The sequence below is a fragment of the Elephantulus edwardii genome, unplaced genomic scaffold, assembly GCF_000299155.1.
Source record: "Elephantulus edwardii isolate Elephantulus edwardi_28Jun2011 unplaced genomic scaffold, EleEdw1.0 scaffold00028, whole genome shotgun sequence".
In the NCBI taxonomy this organism is placed as follows: domain Eukaryota; kingdom Metazoa; phylum Chordata; class Mammalia; order Macroscelidea; family Macroscelididae; genus Elephantulus; species Elephantulus edwardii.
In genome coordinates, this window is record NW_006399778.1 from 19,614,901 (window position 1) to 19,640,571 (window position 25,671).

At 50.0% G+C, this 25,671-nt stretch overlaps 1 protein-coding gene across 2 annotated transcripts in view; it reads right to left on the minus strand.

Annotated features, from left to right (window-relative positions):
• The window catches only part of KAZN (kazrin, periplakin interacting protein), a 642,875-nt gene that overhangs the window by 61,252 nt on the left and 555,952 nt on the right, over window positions 1-25,671 (minus strand). The window contains exons 5-9 of one of the 2 annotated variants that reach the window (XM_006883632.1): window positions 22,240-22,410; window positions 14,822-15,011; window positions 10,823-10,953; window positions 7,753-7,803; window positions 5,577-5,700 (exon numbers count right to left, since the gene is read on the minus strand). In XM_006883632.1, the coding sequence (XP_006883694.1) occupies window positions 5,577-5,700; window positions 7,753-7,803; window positions 10,823-10,953; window positions 14,822-15,011; window positions 22,240-22,410 (667 nt within the window). Of the gene's footprint in view, window positions 1-5,532; window positions 5,701-7,752; window positions 7,804-10,822; window positions 10,954-14,821; window positions 15,012-22,239; window positions 22,411-25,671 lie in introns of those variants that run through there. The other variant, XM_006883633.1, reaches the window with a different exon arrangement.

Here is a 25,671-nt window from a genome sequence, read left to right on the forward strand (position 1 = left end):
TGAAGCTCAGAGATGCACTCAAACAAACACCCAGTAGCATTTTCTTAGAGGTGATTCAGTTTCCCCCTGGGCACAAGCTTGGTCTTTGGAAGCCTTGCCATTTTTAGGAAGAATTGGTCAAGTTTCTCTTGCTGCTACTCTTGCTTCTTAAAGATGGATCTCCTTAGAATATGCTCTCAGTTTGCTGGGGATGGAGGGCAGAGCACTGTTGAATGCAGTGCTGATTATTAGCAGTATTTTCCAGTAACTAGGCTTTAGGACAGCATGAAGTTGTGGCTCAGGTAAGCATTATCCACACACCAGTTGTCATCATGGTTTACACCTGCTTTTACACGTCACGGCCTGCCCGGGGTGGCATTTCATTGGTGATGGGCTGTCTGTGCCTCTGAGATAAAAAGTAACTTTGAGCATCAAGTCAACATCAGTTTTACAGTGGCTTTAGAAATAGATACAATTTATTTTTATATTAAAATATACCTTAGCTACTTATCTGTCTAGAGGGAAGCCTTTCATAGTGTAAAACTATGACTTCATCTGTTTGCATAGTCCATAGGGATTTGAACCGCCAACACAAAGGTGTTGCTTCTCTGGCAGTTCAAATGCACCAGACGCTCCATGGGAGAAAGATGGGCAATTCCCTCCCGTTCGTTTTGCAGCCTCTGGAAACCCACTGGAGGGTCAGCTGAGTTGGCTCTCACTCAATGACAATGAGTTTTTTAGAAGATAATTTTATAAGCTAATTATAAACATTTCCTCCTGATTCTTTATCATCAAGTTCATTTCCTGCTGGAAAAGGAGAACAGATGGGAGGTCAGGGGACCAGGGCGTGGTCCACACTATCAGCCTTGAAAAAGCTGGAGAGCATTGTTCAGAGCAGTGGGGGCTGGATTGGGGTCTCTGTGGTCTGTTTTGTGAGAATGCTATTTTTCTGGAGAGATTGTTTCATCATACAATCAAACGGCTGACAGCCCCTGTTTCAGGCTCACTATACCCAAATGGACTGGCATAGGTAGACCAGGACCAGGCAGTGTCTAACTCTGTTGTACATATGAACCAACTCCAGTGTCTAACACTTAGATCTTCAGGCTGGCTGCGTGCACAGCAGCACAACACTGCATGGTCGTTATGTGGGGCGCCTCTGGGGGCCCCCTGAGAGCAATGCACACCTTCCTCCATGTTGAGATGGAGCTACCCCAGGATGCCAGGACCCTGGAATGGAGAGGGGTCTGCAAGCAGGGCCAGGAGAATGGAGAACTATTGCTTGAGTCCTTGACCTCCATCCGACCACTCCTGTTCCTCCCTCCTACTCATCCCTTTCTGGGATGTGTTTTCCGGGACAGAGCGGCTAAGTGGCCGGACACTGACTGAGCCACAAAATCAAGGGACTACCAGGCCGTGTTTTGCACGCCAGCTTCAACTGAGTGGCAGTGGAATACAGGATAGGGGTGGGGGACTTCAAAAGGCTGGTTGAAGCAGAGATGCCCAGCAGTGAGCAGATGCTATCTGCTCAGGCACAGCCCCTTGTAGGCTCTGCAGTAGACCCCACAGGTTCTAAGCCCGGTGCTAGTGTTTATAGTTCCATGATGCTGGGTGATTTAATTAGCCTCATTTTCTTTGATAATGTCAGCTGTTGAAGGATTAACTGAGTTAATACATGTAAAGTGCACAGCATGGACCATGGTAAGTGCTTGAGAACTGTTAGATATTATTACTGCTGTTATTAATATTAGGTTATACCTGTGCCCACCAGCACAGGTGGGGGAGCACACAGCCAGGTACAGTCACACAGATACCCTTAGCAGCCCTATTTCAATTTCAGAGTAATAGGAAGCACCTGAAGTTGGATCATTTTTTCGCAAGGTCTTAGAAGACAGTCGTTTAGAAAAGGTGGTATAGCTTTTGGGTTGAACTACAAATATTTGCAGAAAGTGTGGTCCAGCCTTTGAGAAGTTTATAGGATTTTAAGAGTGATAACCAGTGGCACACTAAAGGTGGGCAGTTCGAACTCACCAGCTGCTCCACAGGAGAAAGGTGTGGCAGTGTGTTTCTGTAGACTGCAGCCTTGGGAAACCTATGGAACAGTTCTATTGTCCTAGTTCAATTCCTGTGAATTGGAATTGACTTGACAATGGAATTGACTTGACAAAGCTAGAACCTTGACCAAGTTTGGGGATGGCAAAATAGACTTTTAACTCCACCTGATATGTTGCAGCCATCCGAAACACTGTCAAATGAAGAAATCAAAAGCCATTTAGGAGAAGGGTTCTTAAATTGATTAGTGATGTCTGCCTAGGCAGGGCAAAAGGAACAATGATACCCATATTGGAGTGTTTGCTTCTCTGGATTAGCTCAATGATTCTCAATCCTGGCTAAATCTTGGGGTTAATCAGAGGTAGTTTGACATTGTTTCTAGAAATATGGCGTGGGCATCAGTATTTCTGTGTAGACCACTTAATCCAAGAGGGGAAGTGTCTCAATACACACCCCACTCCTCCCATAGGTGGCCTGACAGACATCACTATTTATTAAATGATGGCTGAGTTTCTCGACATACTAGGATCTTTATTAAGTAGAGTATCCCTTTTCTGAGTTCTAGATGTAGACTGCTGGGGTCTTAAAAGGCCAGTCTTACTGCTGGGGAGAAAATTTTTCCTTTTACGTTTGGGTTGGTCCAAGTTACCTCTATGTTGGCAGTGTGGTGTCTTTATAGTGGACAGATGGGACTTTAACTCTGGAGGGTCTCCCTGGCTTGCAAAAGCCTGGTCCACTCTAGCTTCAGTCCAGGAAGCCTGTGGTCCAGTCGCGCTAAAGCTTCTCTTGGCCCAGAAGCCAGGGATGGTGCAGAGAGACCCACGAGGTCTGTGGGAAACAATCCCCCTCAACTTTCAGGCCTCAACTCTGGAATGAGCAACAGGAGAGAAGGGAATCGATGAGAGCTGACTAGGGTGGCTGAGCTTGGGGAAAGCAGGGCGCCAGGGCAGAGGGTTGCCTTACAAACATGGGGCAGCTCCGGAGGCTGGCAGCACCTCAAAATTACAGTCAGGTGGCAGAGATGAGACATTTGTGGGAAGTCTCGTGCTCAGAATCCAGCCAGTTTTCCTCCGCCCCTTGAGACCCAGCCCTGGGTTTCCATAGAGAGGGGTGCTCTGGGCTCCACCTCCCAGGGGGTACAGCCTCCCACCCAGAGCCATAGAGAAGCAATCAAATAAGAGTTCGGTAATATTTTAAAATAAGCTTTATTTAGATTTTTTTTAATATTTTATATTTGCATCCATGCCTTCGAGAAACCTTTCCCACGGGAAGGGTTGTTTTCATCTAAATGTTACCCATAACTCATTCGCTATTTGACGTAGTTGTCTTAAATAAAATCATCCTTAGTAACTTTTAGAATTATCTCCTAATTTACAAAAACTGAAATGAAAAGGAACTAGTATATCATGACCAGGAGTGGTTGCAATCTTATTTTCTCAGAAGGGAGAAACGAGAAAAAGTAACCAGAAGAAAACAATAACAAACAAAAAAAATAAATTCAGGGTTGAGAGGGGAAATATTTTCTAAAATCTTTCTCCGAAGAGCCAGACGCCAGTTACGGCCACGCTCTCTCACCACCAGACTCAGTTAAACATGTCATCCGCTGGAGGACAGAAAGATCCTCACTAGGTTCTCTGCCTATTTTCTCCCAAATCCTGGATCTGGTTGAAGGAAAGGGCGCAGTCAACTGGGGTTTTCGGTTTGTTGTAGAGACTTTGGACCACACAGTCTATCTGTTCTGGTATTTCCAGCGTGTTTGAATCGCCTTGCGTCTTTTTAAGAGCGGATACTGTTACTGTTAGCAGAAAGCGCAACTACTGTTGTCTACAGAGTAGGGAGATTTCAGTTGTGTTAGTGGTTAAGGAGAAGCAGAAAGAGGACTTAGGGGTCAAAAGAAAGGGGGAGCTGGGTCCTAGGCCTTAGGAGGACTTTTCTGAGAAGCCCACATTTTCCCCATTACCCGGCATTAAAATACACACTTCATCTGTCACTGGGTCACACTGTCCCTTAAGTAGACTGATGTTCCTGCCAGTCCCACTCTCTAGGGGTGAGGACAGGGTCACAGGGACTTGGAGAAGATTTTAACCAACCGAAATGGGAAGGCAGAGAGCTTGAGAGCTAGATGCTGTGGCTCAAGAATCCCACTCCTCCTCCATCCCAATGGCACCTGCCTGGCTCAATACAGAATGGATAAAGGATGAGAAAGACACAGTGATGGAGAAGACCCTTGTGGACAGACCTGCCTTAGGCCAAAGGTCCCTGGGTGGTACCCTGTGAGTGGATGGTTGGCTGTCTTCCCATGCATTCAACCTCTCCCAAAAGGCAGACCCAAGTGAAGGCACCCCCCTGAGACAGCGCTCTTCACACCAGGTAAGAGCTGTGCACTGTGGATCAATAAATAGATAAAAGGCCTGGGGCGAGCTGGGGGTGGGCAGCAGCGGACTGCACTTCCATGCAGGGAAAGGGGCGTGGGTGGACAGAGAGAAGGAAGAGAAAAAGGCAAGCTTTGAACTCCAATGGTCCCTGGGTACTGGCCACCCTTACCCCTACTTTGCGCAGTTCGGCAGCAGCATGATAATAGAACAGACACTTGGACAGAGACACCCGCCTCCCGCCCACCCCATGGAAAAATATACATTCTGCTATTTATGCAATAATTTAGATAGAATACGTTTTCTGCATTTGTGCAAATAAATTAAACAAAACCTTTTTCTTTTTTTTCCTTAAAGAAAGAAACGGCAACACAATTAAAAAACCGGCAGGCCGTTCCAAAAAGCCCATTGGACCTGGTGCCAACTCGGCCAAGACGAGGCCCGATGGCCGGGCTTGCGGGGCTTGGCGGAGAGCAGACCTTACCCTGGTGACGATGGCGTTTGTGGCAAAAGTGACTTGGGCGCGCCCCGAGAACAGGATCTGGTCCCACACATTCACACTGGGGATGGGGGTGGGGTGTAGGGGGTGGGAGGCAAGGGACACATCAAACAGACCACATCCTGGGGAGACAGGATCCAGCAGTCGGGGTTTGGACGAGGGACATTTACAAGCACAGAGTGCACAAGAGTTTTGTTATTTACAAATACACAGCAGTCCTTCAAGTTTTCAAGTTTCATAAAAAGGAAGGAGGGGTGGCTTTAGAGAAAACAAAAACAAAACCCAACAAACCAAACAGAAAGGGGGAGAAATTGGAAAAAATAAAATAAAATAAAACAAAACCCCGATTGACAATACAACTGTGTCGCTCCAAAGACAACGAAGAGTTGACAAGTTCACACACGGTTTGTAGTATGTACATCAATTACAGAGGTGGCGACGCAGGGGAAAGGGGGTTCACACTTGTCGGAGGCGCCCAGCCACACCCAACACCCACGTGCATGCCCGCGCACGCGCCCCCGGGCACGCGCAGCCACGCAGCCCCACGCACGCACGCACGCTCGCTCTCACGCATGCACGCCCCACGCGCACGGACACGCCTGCCGGATGGCAGGCGCAGGGAGGCGGGTATCACCAGTCTGCGTCCTCCTCTATGTAATAATCAGGGGTGGTACCATCAAAGAGGCCGGGGTCGAGGGACTTCCGCTGCTTCCCTCTGGCGAAAACGCGGGAGATGGAGCCGAATCCCATCTTCTCTTTCTTCTTTTTCCGTTTTTGGTCTTCAAGGTCCTCGAGTGACTGAGGAGTCAGGAGCCGGGGGTGGTGGGGAGAGAAGGGAGAGAAAAGCAAAGGTGACCTGAGCTGCGGGCAGGCGGCAAAGCAGGGGCAACTTGAAGCTAGTGGATCAGGGACGGGGCGGGCTACGGGCGGCTGCAGACACCAAGGCCTGTGCCCTAGCATCTGGGAGAACCTGGGTCACGTTCAGAACTTTGCTGGGACAATGGGATCTACGCGAGCCTGATAAGAGGATGTCACCAAACAAGCAGGAAATCCAAACTGCCACTGATTCATGGTGACCCCATGGTGTCAGAATGACACTATGCTCCACAGGGGTTTTGCTGTTGTTAGGTGCCATCCAATCGAATGCAACTCCTAGTGACCCTATAAACAAAAGATCTGAACCCTGTTCTGTCCTGCGCCATCCTCAACCTTCCTGACACACACGAGAGCCCACTGCAGCAGACACCATGGCAATCCATCTGGTTGAGGGTCTTCCTCTCTGCCTCCACCCTTCCCAGCATCAAGTCCCTCTCCAAGGAATAGATCTCCTAACAACTGGGTTTTTTTGAAGCACATCAACAGGGCTTGCCTCTGATATGCCTCCGGGTGGAGGTCTAACCCACAGTGTTTAAGTTAGCAGAATCTGTGCCACCCAGGAAGGTGAAAAATGTACGGTGTCCTGCATATTGTAAGCACTCAGCCTTAAGACTAAGGACTGAAGCCTGGAGACTGACTGCTGAAAACAGGCTAGTGAAAACCTAATGAATCACAACTTCAACCACAACAGATCCTGAAGGTGGTCCAGAACTGGGAAGGGGGAAAGGGTTGTTCTGCTGTGTGTGGAGTTATCAGTCGATAACAACTAACAACAAAATATTAGCTGAGATTGTGTTACTGTTACTGAAATTCAATTTTAATTTTGTCCAATTGAATTTTGATAATCCATGTACTCCAGCCTGTGTGAGACTAAATCAGTGAGTGAAGCAAACGAGATGGACAGAGGGGCAGCCACAGCCCTGTCTGCAGTGACAGTGAACGTACAAGTTCTCTGTGACCCAAGAAAAGGTCAGGAGAAGGGAGGATACCTAAGCTTTGTTCAGCCAAGGACAGGGACTTCAGATCAGACACGGGGTACTGAGAAACAGGGCTGCGGATGAGGCTAGGGTTCTAGTCTTGGTTATGCATTATACACGGGATCTTGAACAGTCCCCAGATTCTCTGAATCCCCAGTTTTCTTGCCTATGAAATGAGGCTACCAATAATGATGACATCTGCTCTTTCCTCTTGTGGGGTGCCAATGCAGATTGTGGGAGTGGTGTTTACCCAAATGCCTTTACCAACTTTCAAGTGTTTTAAGCTGAGACACACTGTGGTGGTAAACATTAAAAAGGTAGGAGTTAGACTAGAGGGGTAGTTTCTAAAACCTCAGTGTCATCTGAGGTACAGGCATCAGAACTGCTGGATCAGAACCTCCAGGTTGAAGGGCCTGGACTTGGCATTTCAAAAAGTCCTCTTAATGGACTCTGACACAGATGATTAGCATACACAGCAGCATCCGGGGACCCCAGGCCTAAAGAAATTCTCCCAGGGGCCACTTTTGATGCTCAGATCCATGGGCCTTGACTTGCCAGTAGCACTCTCATTCGATGATGGAATATGGAAATGATGAAGACAAAGAAATACTTCTAACAGGAAGGGGCCCCAAGAGCTCTGGGTCACTGTTGGTAGGTGCTATCAAGTCGACTACAACTCACAGCAACTCCAGTCCTATGAACAGCCGATCAGAACCTTGCTCTAACCTGCACCATCACAAACCACATTACTAGCCTTTAGTCACAATTTGCAAATGGAGCTAACAGATGATGTTCACCAGGATCTCGGACAGAGGATGTGGTACACTTAGGGGAGGTCTACACGCCTGCTACTCTGTGTCCAGGAGAGGCATACCCAGGTTCTGAGTCAGCCTTCAGCCTACGTTCGGTTAGTGACTTTACTTCTTTGTGTCTGGGGGCTACGTATGGAAGTATGGATCACCAGGTGCCTGGGGATGGTCAAGAGGGGCACACCTACCTGTACAATGGGGTTGTGCAGGTTCTTCTGAACTGGGCCGGGACTGTCGCCCTGCAGCCAAAGAAAGAGGATGATGAGACAGCAGAAACACAAGGCAGCTGAGTACAGGGGTGGCCCATGGATGTGGGTCTTCCATGGAAGCATGCTGTTCCCCAGGGGCCACCCTGCCTCTTTAGTGGAGAACTCATCTCTCTACCCCTAAAGCAGGCACTTCTGGGTAGTTCAATGATGGGACAGATGCCCGCACTATGGGTCTTGGCCAGAGGCCAGTCTAACCTCTCAACATCTCAGACCCTCTGACTAGCAGACCAGTCATTCAAAGCCTTCAAAGATGCTGTCCCAACTGGTCTATCATGTTACTAATAAGAAGCTGGATCTATTTAGTGCTTATCATAAAGAAATGCAATCTTATTCTAAAAACATACTACTAAGAGAATTCTAGGACAAGAACAGAACCCAAGAGGCCAGATGGCCTCCAGGATCCCCTGCCACCAACGTTAGGAATCCCTAATTTTGTGGAGGGGCAAGCAGGGCTCAATTGCTTGATTTAAAAATGAAACGAGGCTCCAGACATCCAGTACCCTGGAACTAATTAAGAGCACAGAGAGAATTTGAACTCAGGACTATGTGATTCTTTCTGGTCCAGTGCTCTAAGACATGCTGTAGCCGAGGAGTGTTTTTTAAAAAAAGTCTCCACTACATCTAATACATCTAAAAGATAAGTCATTCCACCTGGGGCCATCAAATGCACCTTAACCACAAAAGCCATCACTAGGGAACCCTCTGGTGGTTATATACTGAAATTGCAGGCATAATGTAATGAAACAAAGTGCGTGCTACTTGTTAACATTCACCACTTCTCAAACACTCTGGGCACTTCATTCTCAGCTTTGTTCTAAATTCATAGCTAGATCATAAGAGCACAGGGGGTGATCTCTAACCCATGCCAGGCTGTCCTTGCTAATTTAAAGCCAGATGCAATTTCCTGGCTCTTCCTGACTCACCTGTGTTGGGATGGGGAATGGTAAAGACTGAGGGAGGGAATGTAACAACTGGTAATCTAGTCTTTAGTCCTATTTCAAGGCTTGCAAGGGGAGCCCATTAGGCAGGCAGCTAAAACACTTCCGTTGTGGGTGGGGCCATCTTTGCTGAATTTACGGGGAAGAGAATGAGGCCAGGGCCCTTTGAAATGCCTGTGTACAGACAATGAGCTTATCAAAGCACCTCTTTCCTGACAGCAGGGCTCCTTTAAGCTGAATCTGGAAATAAGTGTGCTAGCCCTGACATCTCTAGCAGCAGCTCTGTGTGCCAAGGTCAAGGGGAGCAAAAGATTAGGCCTGGACCAAATGCAACTCAAGTTGTTTTCAGAGGCCCTTTGTGCAGAATAATTTTCCAGCAGCATTTTGGCTGTCAGAATTTACAAGAGGACAAAGCATAGTTCTCAAAAATATATTCTCATCTGGGGCGTGTTTCAGTGGTGCTATGAGGTGTCTGGCCTGAGGATAAGCCTCTGCACTCTACAATGGAGAGCAAAGGGGACTGCTGGCTGCGGGTGAAAACTCGAGGCCCTTTAGAATCAGCCAGAGAGGATTCTAGAAGCTCCTCTCTAGTTTAAATTTGGTGATTGTTGTATTACCCTTTGTTGTCATCTTTGTTGGTTGAAAAATGTTTCTACTGTTATTACTTAGGAAAGCTACTGATTTTAATAGATTGATTTTTCAACCAGCTCCATTATGGGCTTATTTATTACTAGTTCCAATAGTTTTCCAAACTACTTAAGTTCTCCAAGTAGACTATCATATCATCATTCTTTTATCTCTTTTTCTCCTCCGGAATGTTCACTTTATTTTCATGATTTTGTTTCAATAGTTAAGGAGCATTAACTGAGTTTGCTGGGAGGCCTTTCTTTGCATTTGAAGGCCTAACCCGACTTTGTCTTCAGTCAGTGGCAGGGACCAGTCCCTCGATAGTATCAACTGTGTGCTGGAACGAGAAAGTGCTTCCACACCGTGACTCCAGTGATTTGCGTCAGAGCCGGAATACAACTTGCTACTGTCCTCTGATGCTTTGCCCACCCCTGTTCTCCCTCCTGCACTACTGGCAAGCCCCACTGTCTACCCCACCAGTCATCAGGAGTCATAGGGCTAGGGACTGGTGCCTCTTGGTAGCTGATGCCCCAGATGTAATTAGGAAGCGTTTGATTAAATAAGCAAAGCAAATACAAAAAAGGTCCCTGGACAAGCTCAGAACAAATTCATGAGACACCTCTTTCAAGAATATCAAAACTTCTGAAAACATTTTTAAAAAGAACAAATCCAAAAAAACTTTTCTACGGAATCTGCCCCGCCGCTCCCCCCTCGCCCCGCCACTTACTGGAATTGCAGGAATAATGCCATGGGGGTGTAAGTGTCACTATCCACCACTTTCTCCAATCTTTCTAAACTGAGTGCCCACCTCTGCTCTAAATTAGGGCCAGAGCACAGGAGAGGGGTGGTCTTTAGGTCAGAAAGGCTGTCCTTATTGGTGCCCAGGCAACAGAGCTGGAGCTGTTTTTGGGCCTCACCTGTGTATATACCTACTGAGATGAGATAAAGGAAATGGGAGAAAATGTGATGATAAATGGAGCTTGGACTTTAAGTGTCTTAAGGTCTGCAAATAGAACCATCTACAGGCAGCTAAGATAGCTCCTTGGACACAAAGGTGATGCTGGTACATCTCCTGAAAGGAGTAACATCTGGGAGGAGCAGCCCACTGTCCCAGACATGGCCCACCAGAGGCAGAGTCCTGGGGTGCACTGAGCCAGCGGCCGGCCCAGGCCTGCCTTCCTCTGGGACACAGGGTCTCTGGATTTTCCTTGCTCTCCTGGACACAGAGAACAAATGAGCCTCATTTCTTTCTCTCCCCACATCCATCGCTTCTTGCAAAAGGAAAGAACAGAACAGGAAATGCCTTCGCCAGAGTGCTCCCTGGGTGGGTGAGAGGAAACAGCGAGTGTGTCTTTACCCCTCCACCCTGCGCCCTGCGGGTTCCGGGCAGGGCTCTGGGCCAGCCCTGCGGCTGCTGGCCTTACGTTGCAGAGGGAGTGCGTCCGGTGTCTTGGGGAGTTGATGTCACTTGGCGTGGATGACCGGTCGCCTTCAGCGGCAGATGCGTCGGAGATGACAGAGGGCTGTCGGGAGTGGCAGGGGCTCACCCTGACGGCTGGAAAACAGAGACAATGGGTAAATGTAGGGTGCAAGGGATGTCCTCATCTTTACCTCCCTGCACTGCAGGCGGTTGCATCCAATGCACCCATTCTCTGGATGGAAATATGGAGACAGAATAGGAAGGGGCCTCGCCCAGCTCTCTGGTCTTCCATTGTAAAGTCCCACGCGTCATTAGAGCATAGTTGCTCGGAAGACTCTCCCGTGGTCACTGGGTCCATCTCTGTCCTATCAGCCCTCCCCTAGCCAGGGTGAAGGAGAAGACAGAAAAGTTTCAGAAACTTCGGTGATTTTGTTCACAATTAGCCCACACATCAGAAGTGTTCTCTAGAGCTGGTATGAGCCTAGCAAGCTGAGCAAGACCAGTTTCCCAAGCCAGAGGCTTGGAGACGACCGCTGACTTTCTTTCTCACACCTGCAGAGTCTCCCAAACAGGGCTCCAAACCCATCCACGCGTCTCCAATCCCTCTGCCCCTACCCAAGTCCAGGTCACTGCTGTCCTGGCCCTGGCAGCCTCCCAACTCTCACCCCCACTGTGGCTCTCTCCAGTCCATTTTTCACGCTGCAGCAAGATTAGTGGGTACCTTCCCACTCCAGGGATAAAGGGACACTTCTCATCTGGCCTCCGTAGCTGTACATGACATACTCTGTCACTATTCTCTGTGTTCTGTCCTGCTAGCTCCTGACAGTGCCTGACACATGCCACCTCTCCCCTCTGAGGCCCTTGGCTGGTCCTGCTGTCCACTACACGCAGTGCCCACTTCAGGCCTGCCTTAGTTTCCTAATAATGCTGCTGTAACAGAAATACACCAAATGGAGGGGGGCTTCATTGAACAGAAATCTATTTCTACACTATAAGAGGCTCAAACTTTCAAACCCATTTCTGTCCAGTAGAAACAGACTTATAGCTAACCTTCTCTTGGGTTTCTGAGGCTGTAAATCACAGGGGAGGAAACTGCCCACCTTTCTCCTATGAAGCCATTGGTGGATTTGAACACCCAGAGAGACTCCGGCTTTGGGTTAACAGCACAACTCCCTATAGACTATGCCCCAGAGCTCTGGAATGTGGCTCCTGTCTTCCCACTTGCTTCTCTCCTGCTTGTACCTCAAAAGTGGCTGGCCGAGGGCACGCCCTACACTCATATGGCCTCATCAACAGAAAAGAGAAAACCCAATTCCCAAATAGGATTGCGCCCTCAACTCCAGAGGCCAAAGCTTCCAACATAAATTTTTGGTGGACACAATTTAGTCCACAAAAGGTGGAGAGAAGACTTCCTTAACCATAGTTCTCCTTGTTTTCTCCTCCCTCCACCCCCGTCTAAGCTGCCATTTTCTGTCCATTCCTCTTTCTGTACTAATTTCAGTCTGTGATCGTTCTCTTTCTTCGTGCTTGTATTATCTGCACCCCTACAGTTTATCCACGTTGCAGCCACAGAGCTCACAGTAGGAGGAGGGAAGTCACATCCCTGAAAGAGAAGGGTCCTAGCAGCCAGCGAGTCTGTGGTCTAATGAGGGTGGGGTGGAGGGTTAAGATGCACTGGTCCTGGAGCCAGGAACTTGGATTCCAATCTAGGCAAGTTCACTGACAGGCTATGTGATCTTGGCAACTTCCCCACCTCCTCTGACCCCAATCACACAGCTGTAGTATTGAACAGGTGTTTGTGAAAGGCCCAGCACAGTCCCAGGCACAGGATACACGGTGGGAGTTACATGTAAATGTGTTAACTGCTTGGAGCAGATGAACACCTGGTTTCATGGGAACAGAGAACAAGGCTGAGAACTGAGCAAGGAAGGCTTTCTGGAGGAGGTGGTGTCTGTTAGAAAGCATAGAGGTGGCTGCAGGGAAGGATGGCAGAATGCAGCCCAGAGGGCAGAGCTGGAGCCTGTCTGGACTGTCCTAACCAGGCCAGTTCCTTAGGAAGGGGCCCTGTGGATTCACACACGGATGAGGAGGAGACTGCCTGTCATGTGATTCAGAAACTGGCTCCAGCCCCATCTACCTTTGCAGAGCACCTCTGCCTTCCTGCCTCCTGGAGCTGGACCTCGACCAGGTGAGCTGTATTCCTGGACTCCTGGGCTCTGAAAAGGTTAGATTTCTGTGGGCCTCAGTTTTCCTCTCTGACAAGGGTGCTTTGCTATGAGCCCCACTTCTAGTTCTGATTCACAGAGGCTACAACAACGTTCTGAATCACAGCAGAGACTGAGGAGGGGCAACGATGGGCAGGGTTTGTTCTCTTACACGTTGAGTCACGGTGACTCAGAGTCAACTTGATGGCACCTAACAACAACATCCCTGAGTCCAGACCACAAAAGCCATAGCCACCATTACCCACCCCCCGAATCACTGATTCCTTGAGTGACAGTGGGGGGAGGGGGCAGCTGTCCTGGTTCTGTGGGACGGGACAACTCAGGCTACTCTAGGCAGCATGGAGGTGTTTACCCATCACTCAATGGTCACCCAGGCTTGAAATAACATAAACGGTACAGCAAGGGGCCAGGAGTCCAGAGGACGGTGGTCTCACCAAATGGAAGAAAGCCAGGTATTTCATTCCTGCAACCTCAACTTGTACCATGTCCGCTCCACACTGGTCTTTTCTCCCAGCTCCACTCTCTACCCTGTCTTCAAGGCCTACTTCAAACATCACCACCTCCAAGAAGCCTTCTCTGAATACTCCCCAGCTTGACTTTGTTATACTGTATCACCTCTAGGTGACAAGGACAGTAAAGACAAGAACAGCGGCTAACATTCACCTGGCAGTGACCCACAGTAGAAACTTACACATTTGATCTTCACAGCAAACCCTGGAGGATGGCAGAGGTCTCAGCAAATGGAATATAATGCACACAATGTGTTCAGAACAGAAAACCCATTTTACACATGAAGAAACTGAGACTCCTGGTCAAAGGTCAAGCCCTTGTAAGCAGTGGGATCAGGATGTGAGAATTCAGCGCCTGTGCTCCCTGGCCCCTCCACTCAGTCACACTGCCTTTACCTGCCAACCACTCGGTCACACTCCCCCAACCAGCACCATCAGCAGGCAAAGGCAGGACCCCAACCGCCCAGCCCGCAGCTCCTGGTGAGACTGAGTCTCAAGCAGCTCCTCATCCGGAGGGATACAGACACTCACTGACTTTGCAGCCCCAAGGCCAGCTCTGCTCACAGCCCCTAGTGTGTAAAGACGAGGAGGGTCCAGCAGGTAAGTGGCCCTAGCGAGGTGGGTGCTGTCAGCTGCCTGTCACTCACATCTGACTCACAAAGGCAGCTGCCTGGAGCGGGAGCACAGGATGGAGGCAGGCATGCAGACGTGCACGGGGCAATGCATGGGCAGCAGGACAGGTGCAGCTAAGGGGAGGGATACCCCTCAGCATGAGTACAAATCCGTAGGACATTTGTCTGCCCCTTCCCCAAGCGTTAGCATTGGCTAGAGCTGTCAACAATAAAGGAACTCTGCCTCCCTTCTTGCCAAGGGAGCCCACGTGACTCAAGATGGCAAATCAAAGTATCTACCCCCACTTCCTGTCTGTATCAAATCCCAGGGAAGGGCTCTGATTGGGCCTGCTTGGCTCACATGGGATTTGATACAGACAGGAAATGGAGGGAAGAGCAGTTTTCTTCTTCAAGACATAACAGATAAAAGACTTTCAAAGGGTTGGGTATTAAGGGGACTGCCTTGGACAAGGAGACTGAAGATGAGGACAAACGGAGGCAGGCAGAGTAGAGGGAGAAAACCTGATATTGTTGAATCTCGCCATGCCCGGGTTATCTGTTGGACATTTCCATGCCATGAGCTGAGAGCCTGTGGACAGGTCAGGGGCGTCCCAGACAGCACGTCTGGGCTTCAGCAGAACAGCCTGGCTGCACTCACCTTGCCGGTCGGCAGGGTGGGGAGGGTGTGAGTGGTAGAGTGTCTGCTGGCTCTGCCGGATGGCTGCGGTCAGCGGGAGGTCCGCCTGCACCACCCACTCCTGGTTACCGTTGAGCACCGTCTCGCCCGGCATGGCGAGTGAATGCCGCTTCGGGACATCCTTGGTCAGCGTAGCCAGGGACTGCTTGGCCTGGGGAGAGAACAGGGACAGGAAGATGTGATTAAGGATGCCGTGGCCTCCTCTCCTGCCAGTGACCACCATCACTGCCACACAGCCTGAGTCATAAACTTTACATCAGGGCATCTCAGCATCTCACTCTAGCATCTCCATCTCTTCCTTTCAGGCCTCACCTGACAGCTTGCACTACAATCTCTCCTTAGTTCTTGCTAAGGGAAAAGTAAGACCATTAAGAATGGAGAGAGAGGCTCCAAGAACACAATGACCGCCGATCTCTGGGTTCCAAAGACTAGCCTTAATGCTAATGACATTGTATGGAAAAGGTATGTTTAGCTTTCTCTCCTTCAATTCCTCCCAAATTCAAACTGTGACCTCCTTCAGCCAATGCAAAACCCAGAAAACACATCTGTTCCTCCTGAAGAACATCTATCATGGTGAGGGACGCCTGCATCCTCAACCCACTTGACCGCCTCCTCCTAGAACACAGCCTGGAACAAGGCAGGCCGTCCTCATCCTGGCACCTTCAGGTCATGCTGGGTGAACACGTGGAAGCCCAGGCCCTCCTCACCCTGGCCCTCAGGCCATGCCGGATGAACATGTGGAATTCTAGGCCCTCAGGTCACGCCAGGTGAACATGTGGAAGTATAGGCCCTCAGGTCATCCCAGGTGAACGTATGGTATGGAAGCCCAGGCCCTCAGGTCACACCGGGTGAACACATGGAAGCCCAGGCCCTCAGGTCACGCCAGGTGAATGTGTGGAAGCCCAGGCCCTCCTCAACCTGGCACCTCAGGTCAGTCTGGGCGAACATTTGGAAGCCCAGGCCCTCAGGTCGTGCTAGGTGAACGAACACGTGGAAGCCCAGGTGTGGATCTGGGCAGGAACAGGGAGCTCATCCATTCTCTGCTCTGTCTCGGAGGCCTTTTACCTTTACCTCCCCAGGCTATGTGGGACTTTGCTAGGACTGACCATAAATTCTATGTGGGAGAAAAGGGAGCCATAATGGAAATATATGACACAGTCTTTCCATCACAGTAAACTTCTGCTCTCCAGTGGGCTCTCCCAGTTCATGCCAAGGCAGAGGGGACTGGAGAGTGGAGGTAAGGGTAAAGAGAAGGTGAGGAGCAGCCCGGGGCGGGGGTGTCTCTTTAATGGGTCTCTCCAGCAAATTCCAATGCCCCGGGAGGCCACTACAGATGGCAGAGCCATTCACAGGGCTGGCTTTGTCCTAAATACAAATTCAGAGAAAATGAAAATAAAATACTAACAGAAACACACAAACTCGTTGGCTCTCCTAGACCCAAACTCTCCATACCTTACCCGAGGCCCCAGGCTGTTTCTGACAGAGCCATCAAGGCAGTTCTCACAGTGACCCTCTGCTGGGTTTCAGAGCCTATAAACAGCAACACAGGGAGTTTTTTGTTTGTGGCTTAGTGGTAAGGAGTTGCACTGGCATCCCAATGGCATGGGGTTCAAATCCACTAAGTGCTCTGCAGGAAAAAGTTTGGCAATTCCTTCCCCTTGTGATTCACTACCTCTGAAAACCTGATGGAGGGTCAGCTGTGGTCAGTACATGACAGCAACAAAGAGCAACTGGAGGAGATGGCCCATCTTTCTCCCAAGCTGCTGCTGATGGATCAGAACCACTGGGAAGCTCAGCCTTTGGGTCTTTCACCACTTGAGGCCCCTGGCAGAGCAAGAGGTTACAGGAAAGATTCCAGGTGAGAAATGGGCAGTGCTGGCTCTGTAAGCCGGATACACTGTCATCACACCGATCGGCTGTGTTATCTTAAGCAAGTCACTGCCTGCTCTTTGCCTCCACTGCTCCATCTGTACAATGAAAAAGGCCCACGTGGCCTTGTGGGCTCCTTCGAGCTCAGAAACCCCACAAGTCTTGAGATGTCTATAGAAATTGTATGGACGTGCATGTGATGTATTCTGATCCATGTTCGGCAGGAACGAAACCTTGCAATCATGCCGAGAGAGAGAAGTCAGATCCAAATGGACAAATACTGGATCACCCTGCTTAGAAAAAACATCTACAAAGAGGCAAATAAATAGAGGCAGGCTAACGGCTCCTGAGGAATGCGAGGGTGACAGAAACGGAACGAGATTCAAACTCAATGCTATTGAGTCGGAACTGACTCACAGCAGACCCTCCTATGGGTTTTCAGAGGCTGCAAATTGCCCAGCTTTCTCCCTCAGCATCATGGGTGGATTTGAATAACCAAAAAGGTGCTACCTTAGGGTGAGCAGCGCCAGTCCCTACAGATCACTGGGGATGGGGTGGGGAAGGGGTTAAGGGTCAGAGTTGCTGTTGGTGCCACAGAGTTGATTATAACTCAAAGCTACCCTTTAACAGCAGATCTGAACCTCACCCTATCCCGTGCCCCCTGCTCGAGCCCACTGCTGTGATCACTGTGTCAGTCCATCTTATTGAGAATCACCCTCTCTTTTGCAGAGAGTCAAAGAGGGAGAGGTTATTGCTAAAAGGCCACTGAGTTTCTGAAAATAGACAGCAGGCCTGGTTACACAACACAGTGCACGTAACTATCACTGAGGTGAAAATGGTTGCAGTGGTTAAGTTTGGTTACATGTATTTTCACCACAATTTAAAAATAGTCTATGGAGTGAGCCCATTCTCCCAGCTAAGTAGTGGGATCTCCCTGGTCTAGAAAACCCTTTTACCTCCACTGGCCTCACCTCTCCGAGCAACAACTCTGAGGTTGGAACAGGGACTGTGCTCTCTGAGTCTCGCCCAGAGATGTCACGTGACCCCTCCAAGAATGCACAGTTGGTACAACACCCTGGCGGTGAGCCCTGGGGGTTTCCATGGCACCCGGCACAGATGGTGCAGGCTTTAATCCATGAGGTATCTAGCTGCTGTTGAATCCCCAGCACCTGACTGGCACCTCCACACGCACTCTGCAAGAATCTGTAAATGTGTGGATGCAGATCTCTGTCTGGGCTGACGGTGGCCCACAGAGCCAGAGCCAGAAGTTTGCTGGCTGACGATGAAAATAATGGTGTCATCTCTAGTTAAGGAATGAACCAGGCGAGAGTGTCTTAGAGAGGCCTGTATGCCCATGGCAGGCCCACACAACGGGCACTCTGCTTCCTGAACCACTATACCTTGATGGTGGCCCCATCTGCTTTCCCTCAGGTCCACTCCCCCCACTCCCACACAACCTGGTAGCTTAACTTAAGTGTACTAACTGAGGGGAAATACATTTCTATCCTTATCAGCCCTTCAGTTTGTAGTACTGGAAACTAGTACAACCCTCCTGCAAACACTCCCTGCTACATTAAAAAAGAAACAAACCGTAAATAAAGCACTCCTATGCTGTACTGAGACAAGCAGCCTTTCCAGGCAGCACCTGTAGGTTTGAGGACGAGGTCTACCGGGCAGGATTCTAGAAATACGCTCGAGGGTGCCCTCCTTTCCCCACCGACCTTCCTTCCCTCAGCTGAGGCCTCACCTCTTCAGGGGAGTAGCACCTTCTCCCACTACATGCACCTTGACATAATCCCCACCCAACAACCTGGAGGTCCTGGGTAGTGTTTCCAGAGGGACAGCTGTACTTTGAGCTTTAAGCGCAGAAACCTCTGGAACAAACAGCCCACCCTGACCACCTGGGGTCCGACTCCAGCAGAGCCGCGAGTGCAAGTGAGGATGTAAAAAGTCTCATCTAAAACACAGTGCACATATCTTAAGTGTGGGTACACCTGTCCAAGCACTCTATGTGTACACACCCTCAGGGGGACTGCATTTGGCCATCCACCGTAGCCATTTACACATTTTTCCTGCTTAATCTTTTTCACTAGATTCCATTTTTAAGAACTCTATTTAATTTTTCTTTTTTAAGAGCAGGAACTCTCCATTCCCCATGTGTCTCGCTCTCCAGCCCCCGGGAACCCCTTTCTCTCTATGCTGTGATTGGAGATGTTGACACCATGGCCTCAAGCGCAGCAGTGTCCGTGAGAGTGGTGCAGGGCTTGGGTGGTGTGGTGTTCTGTTACATACAGAGTCGCTCTGAGTCGGAGCTGACTCGCCAGGACCCGACAAGGTAATTTAGATACTTCTAAATGCAACTGCTCCTCTCTGAGCCCCATCCCTCCCAAGTTCTCTAATAGGGAGTGGTAACACCCTGGTAATCGGTACCCTGAACTTCAGGGTCCTTTCTGCTCAAACAGGGAAACGAGGCGGGAGCCTTTCAACGTACGCAGGAAACGTGTGCTGCAGTGAACGGCGCTGGCTCACTCCTGTGGATCAGGCTCATTTCGGCTGGCTCTGGGCAGGGACCAAGAGGGTCTCAGAGGGTCTGAATCCAGCTAGCGGCTACTCACCCCTCACGGAGCGCAAGGCTGGGCCCTTCTCCCATCACCCTGCTGCCCCAGTGTTTGAATGGCAGGACAGACACCAGTTTGGTCAGTCCACAATCCACACCTTTGGGTCAGCTAAGAAATTACCCATCGCCAGTGGCCACAGCAGGGCTCTGGATAAGGGGTGAGCCTTTTGGAATCCAAGGGATCCAAGATGAGCCATTAAGAAACACACACTAGAACCAACTTTTAATTGGAGGAAAAAGAAGTTGGTCCATCCTCCCAGTAGAGTGCTGAATGGACCATTCTGGATCACCCTGGAGTCCCTGCCTCTGAAGCTGCCTGGGCTTCTCTGAGGCCTGGTCCTCCACATTCCCGGCACATTCCTTCCCCTACTCCCTCCTATGCTATATGAGCTTCTGTTGCTTCCAACCCATGGACTCAGACCCTGCTCAGGAAGGGTGACACCGCTCGGCTTCATGATGGGCCAGCGGGGCCACAGCGGGAAGTGGGTCAGCTGACAACACCTGGAGAGGGAGGCCCCTCGAGGTTTCCAGGTGCGGAGACTCTGCAGACAGTGGGGAACTGAAGGGTCCTGCAGTCAGGTGACCCCCCAAAAGCACTGGGCTCTCACTAGGCTTAGTAAAGCCCCTTCTCTCTACCTCAGAGAAACAATCTGTGTCCAGTGTACTGTCAAGTCCATCACCCTGAGCTGGACACTCCAGAGTCACGCCAACAGAGGGTCTGAGGGTGACATTTGACAGAACGAAGTGGCAAACACTTGAGTTGTACTGACTGGCGTGGTCTCAGGGCAGGGGGAGGTGGTCTCAGGGCAGGGGGAGGTGGTCTCAGGGCAGGGGGAGAGCAGACATAAACAGAGCTGACTCTCAATCCTGAGAGATGCTGATGGCCCCCGTGCAGCATTACATGCCAGCGCCCCAGGCAAGGAAGACACGTGTCCATCAACAGGGCCCTGGGAGCAAGGGCACACTCTGCACACCCTTCCTTCCCTGCAACTCAAAGGATTTCTCTCCAGGCTGAAGTAGGGTCACTAGGACAGCACAGCCAGGCCTGCGGGCAGGAAATCCCCAGGAGGGGACCCTGCAGCCAGCGGTCTTGGTCTGGGCAGTCCTGCCTCAAGTCAGACGGGTGCAGCTCCCACCACTAGGGGTCAGCATTGAACAAGGAAACCCAGAAGGCAGGAGAGGTCACGGGCCACTGATCTCTGCCCTTTGTGCCCTGGCCCAGAAGCAAGTGACCTCAGAAAACCACTGCATCACTGTATCATCTCTTCCAAGGGGCTCTGGTGGCATATAACATGGTAGGTTTTTAAAAGGTTTTGTTAACCAAAAGATCAGTGGTTCAAATCCACCAACCACTCCAAGGGAAAAAGCTGGGACAGTCAATACTTATGAAGATTTCAAGCGTCAGAAACCCAGTGGAGAGTGGCGGGTCTAAACTGACACGATGTAGTGGTTGGCGTTTTGGTCTGGTATAATCACTTTCCATGCATTATGTGGTTGATATGCCCACAACAGCCCTACAGAGTGGGTACTATTTGGAATTAACGGAACTCCACAGAGAGGTTCAGAGAGGTGAAGGGGTCAGGTCAAGGTCATTTAAGGAGTAAGCAAGTGAAGGCGGCTGGATCATATCTGCAGGACGATGTTGTCTCTCCTTGCACTCTCACCATTAAACCTCACAATCTCCAAAGTCCCTTCACATCAAGCTTCTGGATCCACCTAGATGCTGTGTGAGGCCCAAGGGGCACTCTCTCTCAGCCCCTTGGATAATGAAGGGCTTTGAAGCCCAGAGAAGTCAGTGAGCGGCCCAAGGTCACACAGGAAGAACACAGAGCACAGCCCAGGGCTCAGGATCGAGGTTCTGCTGCCAGCCTGGATGCCCATCGGGGTTCTCTGTGTCCCCCACACGAGGCTGCACACCCTCTCAGAAACGAAGTGACTGGGAAGGTCTGAGAGTTTGCTTCAGATTTTAAGGTTAATTTTTTGTTCATTAACCAAGGAGGCAACTTCACTGCCGAGAAACGTGCAGTGTTAATATTTAAGAGTTCCAGGGACACAGAGATAGAACGGGGTTCAGATCTGTTGTTCACAGGATCACTATGAACAAGGGTCACAGAGATGGACAAATGGTCTACTAGCAGAAAGGCTGTCAGTTCAAATCCATTCAGAGGTGCCTTGGAGGACAGGTCTGACAGTTTGCGTCTGACAACCTCCTTGAATACCCTATGGATCAGTTGTACTCTGCAAACACAGGCTTATCATGAATTAGAACTGTTGTTGTTGTTGTTATGTGCCGCTGAGTCACCTGTGACTCACAGCAACCCTACATACAACAACCCTAAACCCTGCTGTGTCCTGTGCCAATCACACTGTCTCTGACACACCAACCTCCATTACCCCAGTCGCTGAATCAATCCACCTCATAGAGGGTCTTCCTCTCCTGCGCTGTCCCTCCACCCTCCCAAACATGACATCCTCTCCAAAGACCGGTCCCTCTTTGCAATGTGTCCAGAGTATGTCAGACGACATACTTCTTCAAATCTTACTTGATGGCAATAGACAATAACAACAAATATTTCCGTGTATTTTCTTCCAAATAATTTCCTAAACAAGTATGTTTCTTTTAAACAGAATAGGCTACTGTTCTTTTGGGACAGCAGAGATGGGAGCACAGACATGAGGAGGGTCTCTCAGAGCCTGTCCTGCTGTGGGGAAGAAGAGGCCCGCATGGGGGAGGAGGGAGCAGGGAGTGCCACCAACCTGGTCTTGGCCCCATCCCTCCTCCTTCCTGCTCTGCTCTTGGAAAGACGTGTCACCATGCCTTATCTCCCAGCAGGGACGGTGGGTCACTTCTACCAGAGGCCTGGCTTCCCAGAGCAGGGGAGAGGGGTCTCACCATGGCCAGCTCGGCCTCCAGCTCCTTCATGCGGTTGTCCTTCAGGTCCAGCTGGGAGCGCAGCGCCGTGGCATGGTCCGTGGCCTCTTTGGCTTGGCGCCTCAGCTCCCACTTCTCCCGCTCCAGCAGGTCCTTCTCCTTGGCCAGGGCTTTGACAGCGTCCTCGCTTTCCTACGGGCAGGAAAAGGAAACACCTTAGGGTTACTTCTCATGAAGAGTTGAGAGGCGTGGGCCTCTTCCGGAGACAGATACTGAGAGGACTTGGCCCCTAGTCCAGGGAAAGGAGAACCCCACTGGCACCACCTAGTAAACTGACAGGTGCTCCAACTGTGGACTAAGAAATCCCTGAGTTCAAAACCCGGTTCTACCACAAAGCATCTGGGAGACTAGAAGGAATAAGCAAGCCATTAGGGTCTGCTCTGTCATTATTTCCTTGGTTAATGGATAAAAGAATGGCTTGCACTTTGTCAAGCCTCAGTAGTTGCCTGTGTACAATGGGGGTCTTACTCTCTTCTTCAAATACCTGGTTCAAGACAAAACTACTTAAATGACAGGAATTCTTTAATTCAATGTCTGCCAAAAGTCAGGAGGTAAGTAAAAACCAGACATAAAAATACGTCCTCATCTACAAAGGCTGGATTCAACCACACAAAAAATTCTGTCACAGAATTTTTAAGTATGATGTTGAGAATCTTAGATAATGAAATCACACAACTACCACAAGGCAGCGACTATGACTACTCCTATTTAAAGATGAGCCAGCTGAGGGCCAGAGAGGTAAAAGTAGGCCAGCTGGGACTCAGCAGATGTCAGTCCCTGCTGGTAACTGAGGTCGGAAAAGAAGGGACAGATGATTGGCCTAGGGCATCTGGAGTGGTCAGACGCAAAGAGGGAGGGGGCTGGACAGACACGAAGGGCGCTAGATGCCAGGCCACGTTGCTGAGGTCCCTCTGGCCTCTGGGAACCAAAGTCAGTGTTCTCTTTCTCTGTGGGAGGGGATGCAGTTAGGAGGGGTCTGCAAAGTGAGAGAGGCCAGGCTGGGGAGACAAAGGCAGGCAGGATAAAGGGCCTATTGCAAATAAGGCCTCACCACCCAAAGTCACTCCACGTCCAAACTTCATACATCAACCCTGAGCCTGGGCAGCCTGCTTGAGGACTTCTCCAGCTGGACTCATCATGGACAGTCCCCAAATTCCTCTCCAAGCAGCATCCATGAGGCAGGGTGCACGTACTTGGCACAGCTTTCTGGGATGCAATAAGCCTGTGAACTTCTGGGCAGGCCAAGGCCCCCCCCATGTTCTCTCAGCCTTGTTATCTACACTGACTCCCCAGTATCCTCCCATAGCTCAGGACCCTGGGCCTGCTCTCTGCTCCACGTGACACCTAGAGGGGTCCCCAGGATGAGCTGGATGGGCTGTGCGTAGCTGAGGGCTGGGGATGAGTGTCCCGCTCATCCCATCCACAGGGACATTTAGCCTGTGCACAATCCTGGAAAAGGAGGAATAAAATTAGGATTTGACGCTTAAGTTTCTCCAAGCTAGTTCTACATATACAGCCCTGTGCCAGTCACCCAACACTTCAGGGGCTCAGTCTTTACATCTGCAAAATGGGGTTGGACCTAAAGGGACTGAAGACCATTATTACAAGTTGCCCTTGTGTCGAAATGCTAGGATTTAGGAGTGACTTTCTCCTCTTAATAAGGAGGCTAACGGTAGTTATTTTTAAAGCAACGTATGCTCTCCAGTTTCAACGAAGGGTGCGGCGAACCATCCACCAACAGTGACATGCAGTACTCAGTTTATGGCCACCGAAGGTTGCCCATGGCTACCAGGCTTATTCAGAGGCCTCAACTGGCTCCTCGGTCCCCACTGCAGGCTAGATTTGGGGTATGCCTGCAAATTGGAAAATCGTCAAGGTATTCTCCAACAGAACTGCTATCCCACATACACACACAAATTAGAAAAATAATTGGGGCACCCAATTAAAAGACACTGCAAAGTGTTTACTGTTAAACCCCAGGTTGGCTGCACAGTGCGACTGAAATACACGGGGACATCCATGACCTCGTCTCTGCTGTCCTCTAAGGGCTGCCATGGGACTAGGAGGGAGCAGGAACCATTTGTTTTGTTTGTTCAGCAAATATTAACGGCATGTGTGGGAAACCAGCACAGGGAGACTGCCTCCCAGGTGGGCTCTGTGCATGGGAGCCTGGGGGTCAGACCACCTGGGTTTGCCTTTTGCCTGCAACAGTTCAGTAAGTGTGACTCGGGATTTAGTCTAAGTCTCCATTTTCACATCTGTAAAATAGGGATAATAAGAGTCGTCATATCTTATATGAATCTTAAAGGACAGCTATTACAATAGATATGTGTTAACGGTTAGCCATGGTGGACAGTATTTGGTGGAGCTCCCCAATTAAAACAAGCTTGGAAGCAGGAGTGGCATCCACTTCCAAAATAGTTTGCCTCCGGAAATCCTATGAACCTGGAGAAAGGATGAAAGTGGCACAAGTGTTGAGGACTTTAGTTCATAGGGTCACTATGAGTCGCCTATGACTTGAATGCATTTAACAACAACATTACAATAGAAACAGTCCAGAGCCTAAGGCAACATTTTCAACATAATCGTTAATGCTGGTACTGTCAGCTCTGACCCACAGCAACCTCTCACACACTCTCCTCACCATCTGTGTACGTCTCAGCCACTGTTGTCCTGGGACTGCTGTTTGGTCACCAGGTCAACCCATCTTGTTGAAGACCATTTGCTTTTTTTTTTTGCCGGCCCTCTATCCTTTACCAGGAGCTCTGGAGGCCTAGTGGTAAGAAGCTTCACTGAAGTCTCAAAGGCACGCGGTTCAAATCCACCAGCTGCTCCATGGAGAAGGACGGGGAGTCTCCTCCTGCGTGACTGACTATCTAAAAACCAGCTGGAGGGTCAGTGCTGACTTGATGTCACACAACAGCTACTTTACTAGGCATGCTGTCTTCTGGGAAGTGGTCCCTCCTAGTAACATGTCCAAAGCTCGCGATGGAAAGTCTTGCTTAGGCTACACATGGAATGATCAGGTGATTGAAGGCACAAGGGCTGGTTCCTACTGGTGGTCAATGGTAATGGGGATAAATCTGAGGTGCACGAGGCCCTGTGCAAGCCAGGCATCTGAACAAGCAGATTCATTGTGGTCCCCCACAAGCTCCACCGTCAGCATCCCCTCCTCTTGAGACTCCACCGTCATCCGCTGATGGCAAGCAACACTGTAATCCACCAACGACAAGCTTCAGCGGCCGACTTCACAGAGATCCAAGTTCTCTGGCATGGAAGGAAGCAGGCAATCGCCAGAGCAGGCAAGACAGTTCACAGCCATATGTGGCTGTTGTTGTTATGTGCTGTCGAGTCGTTTGCGACTCATAGCGACCCTATGTACAACAGCCCTAA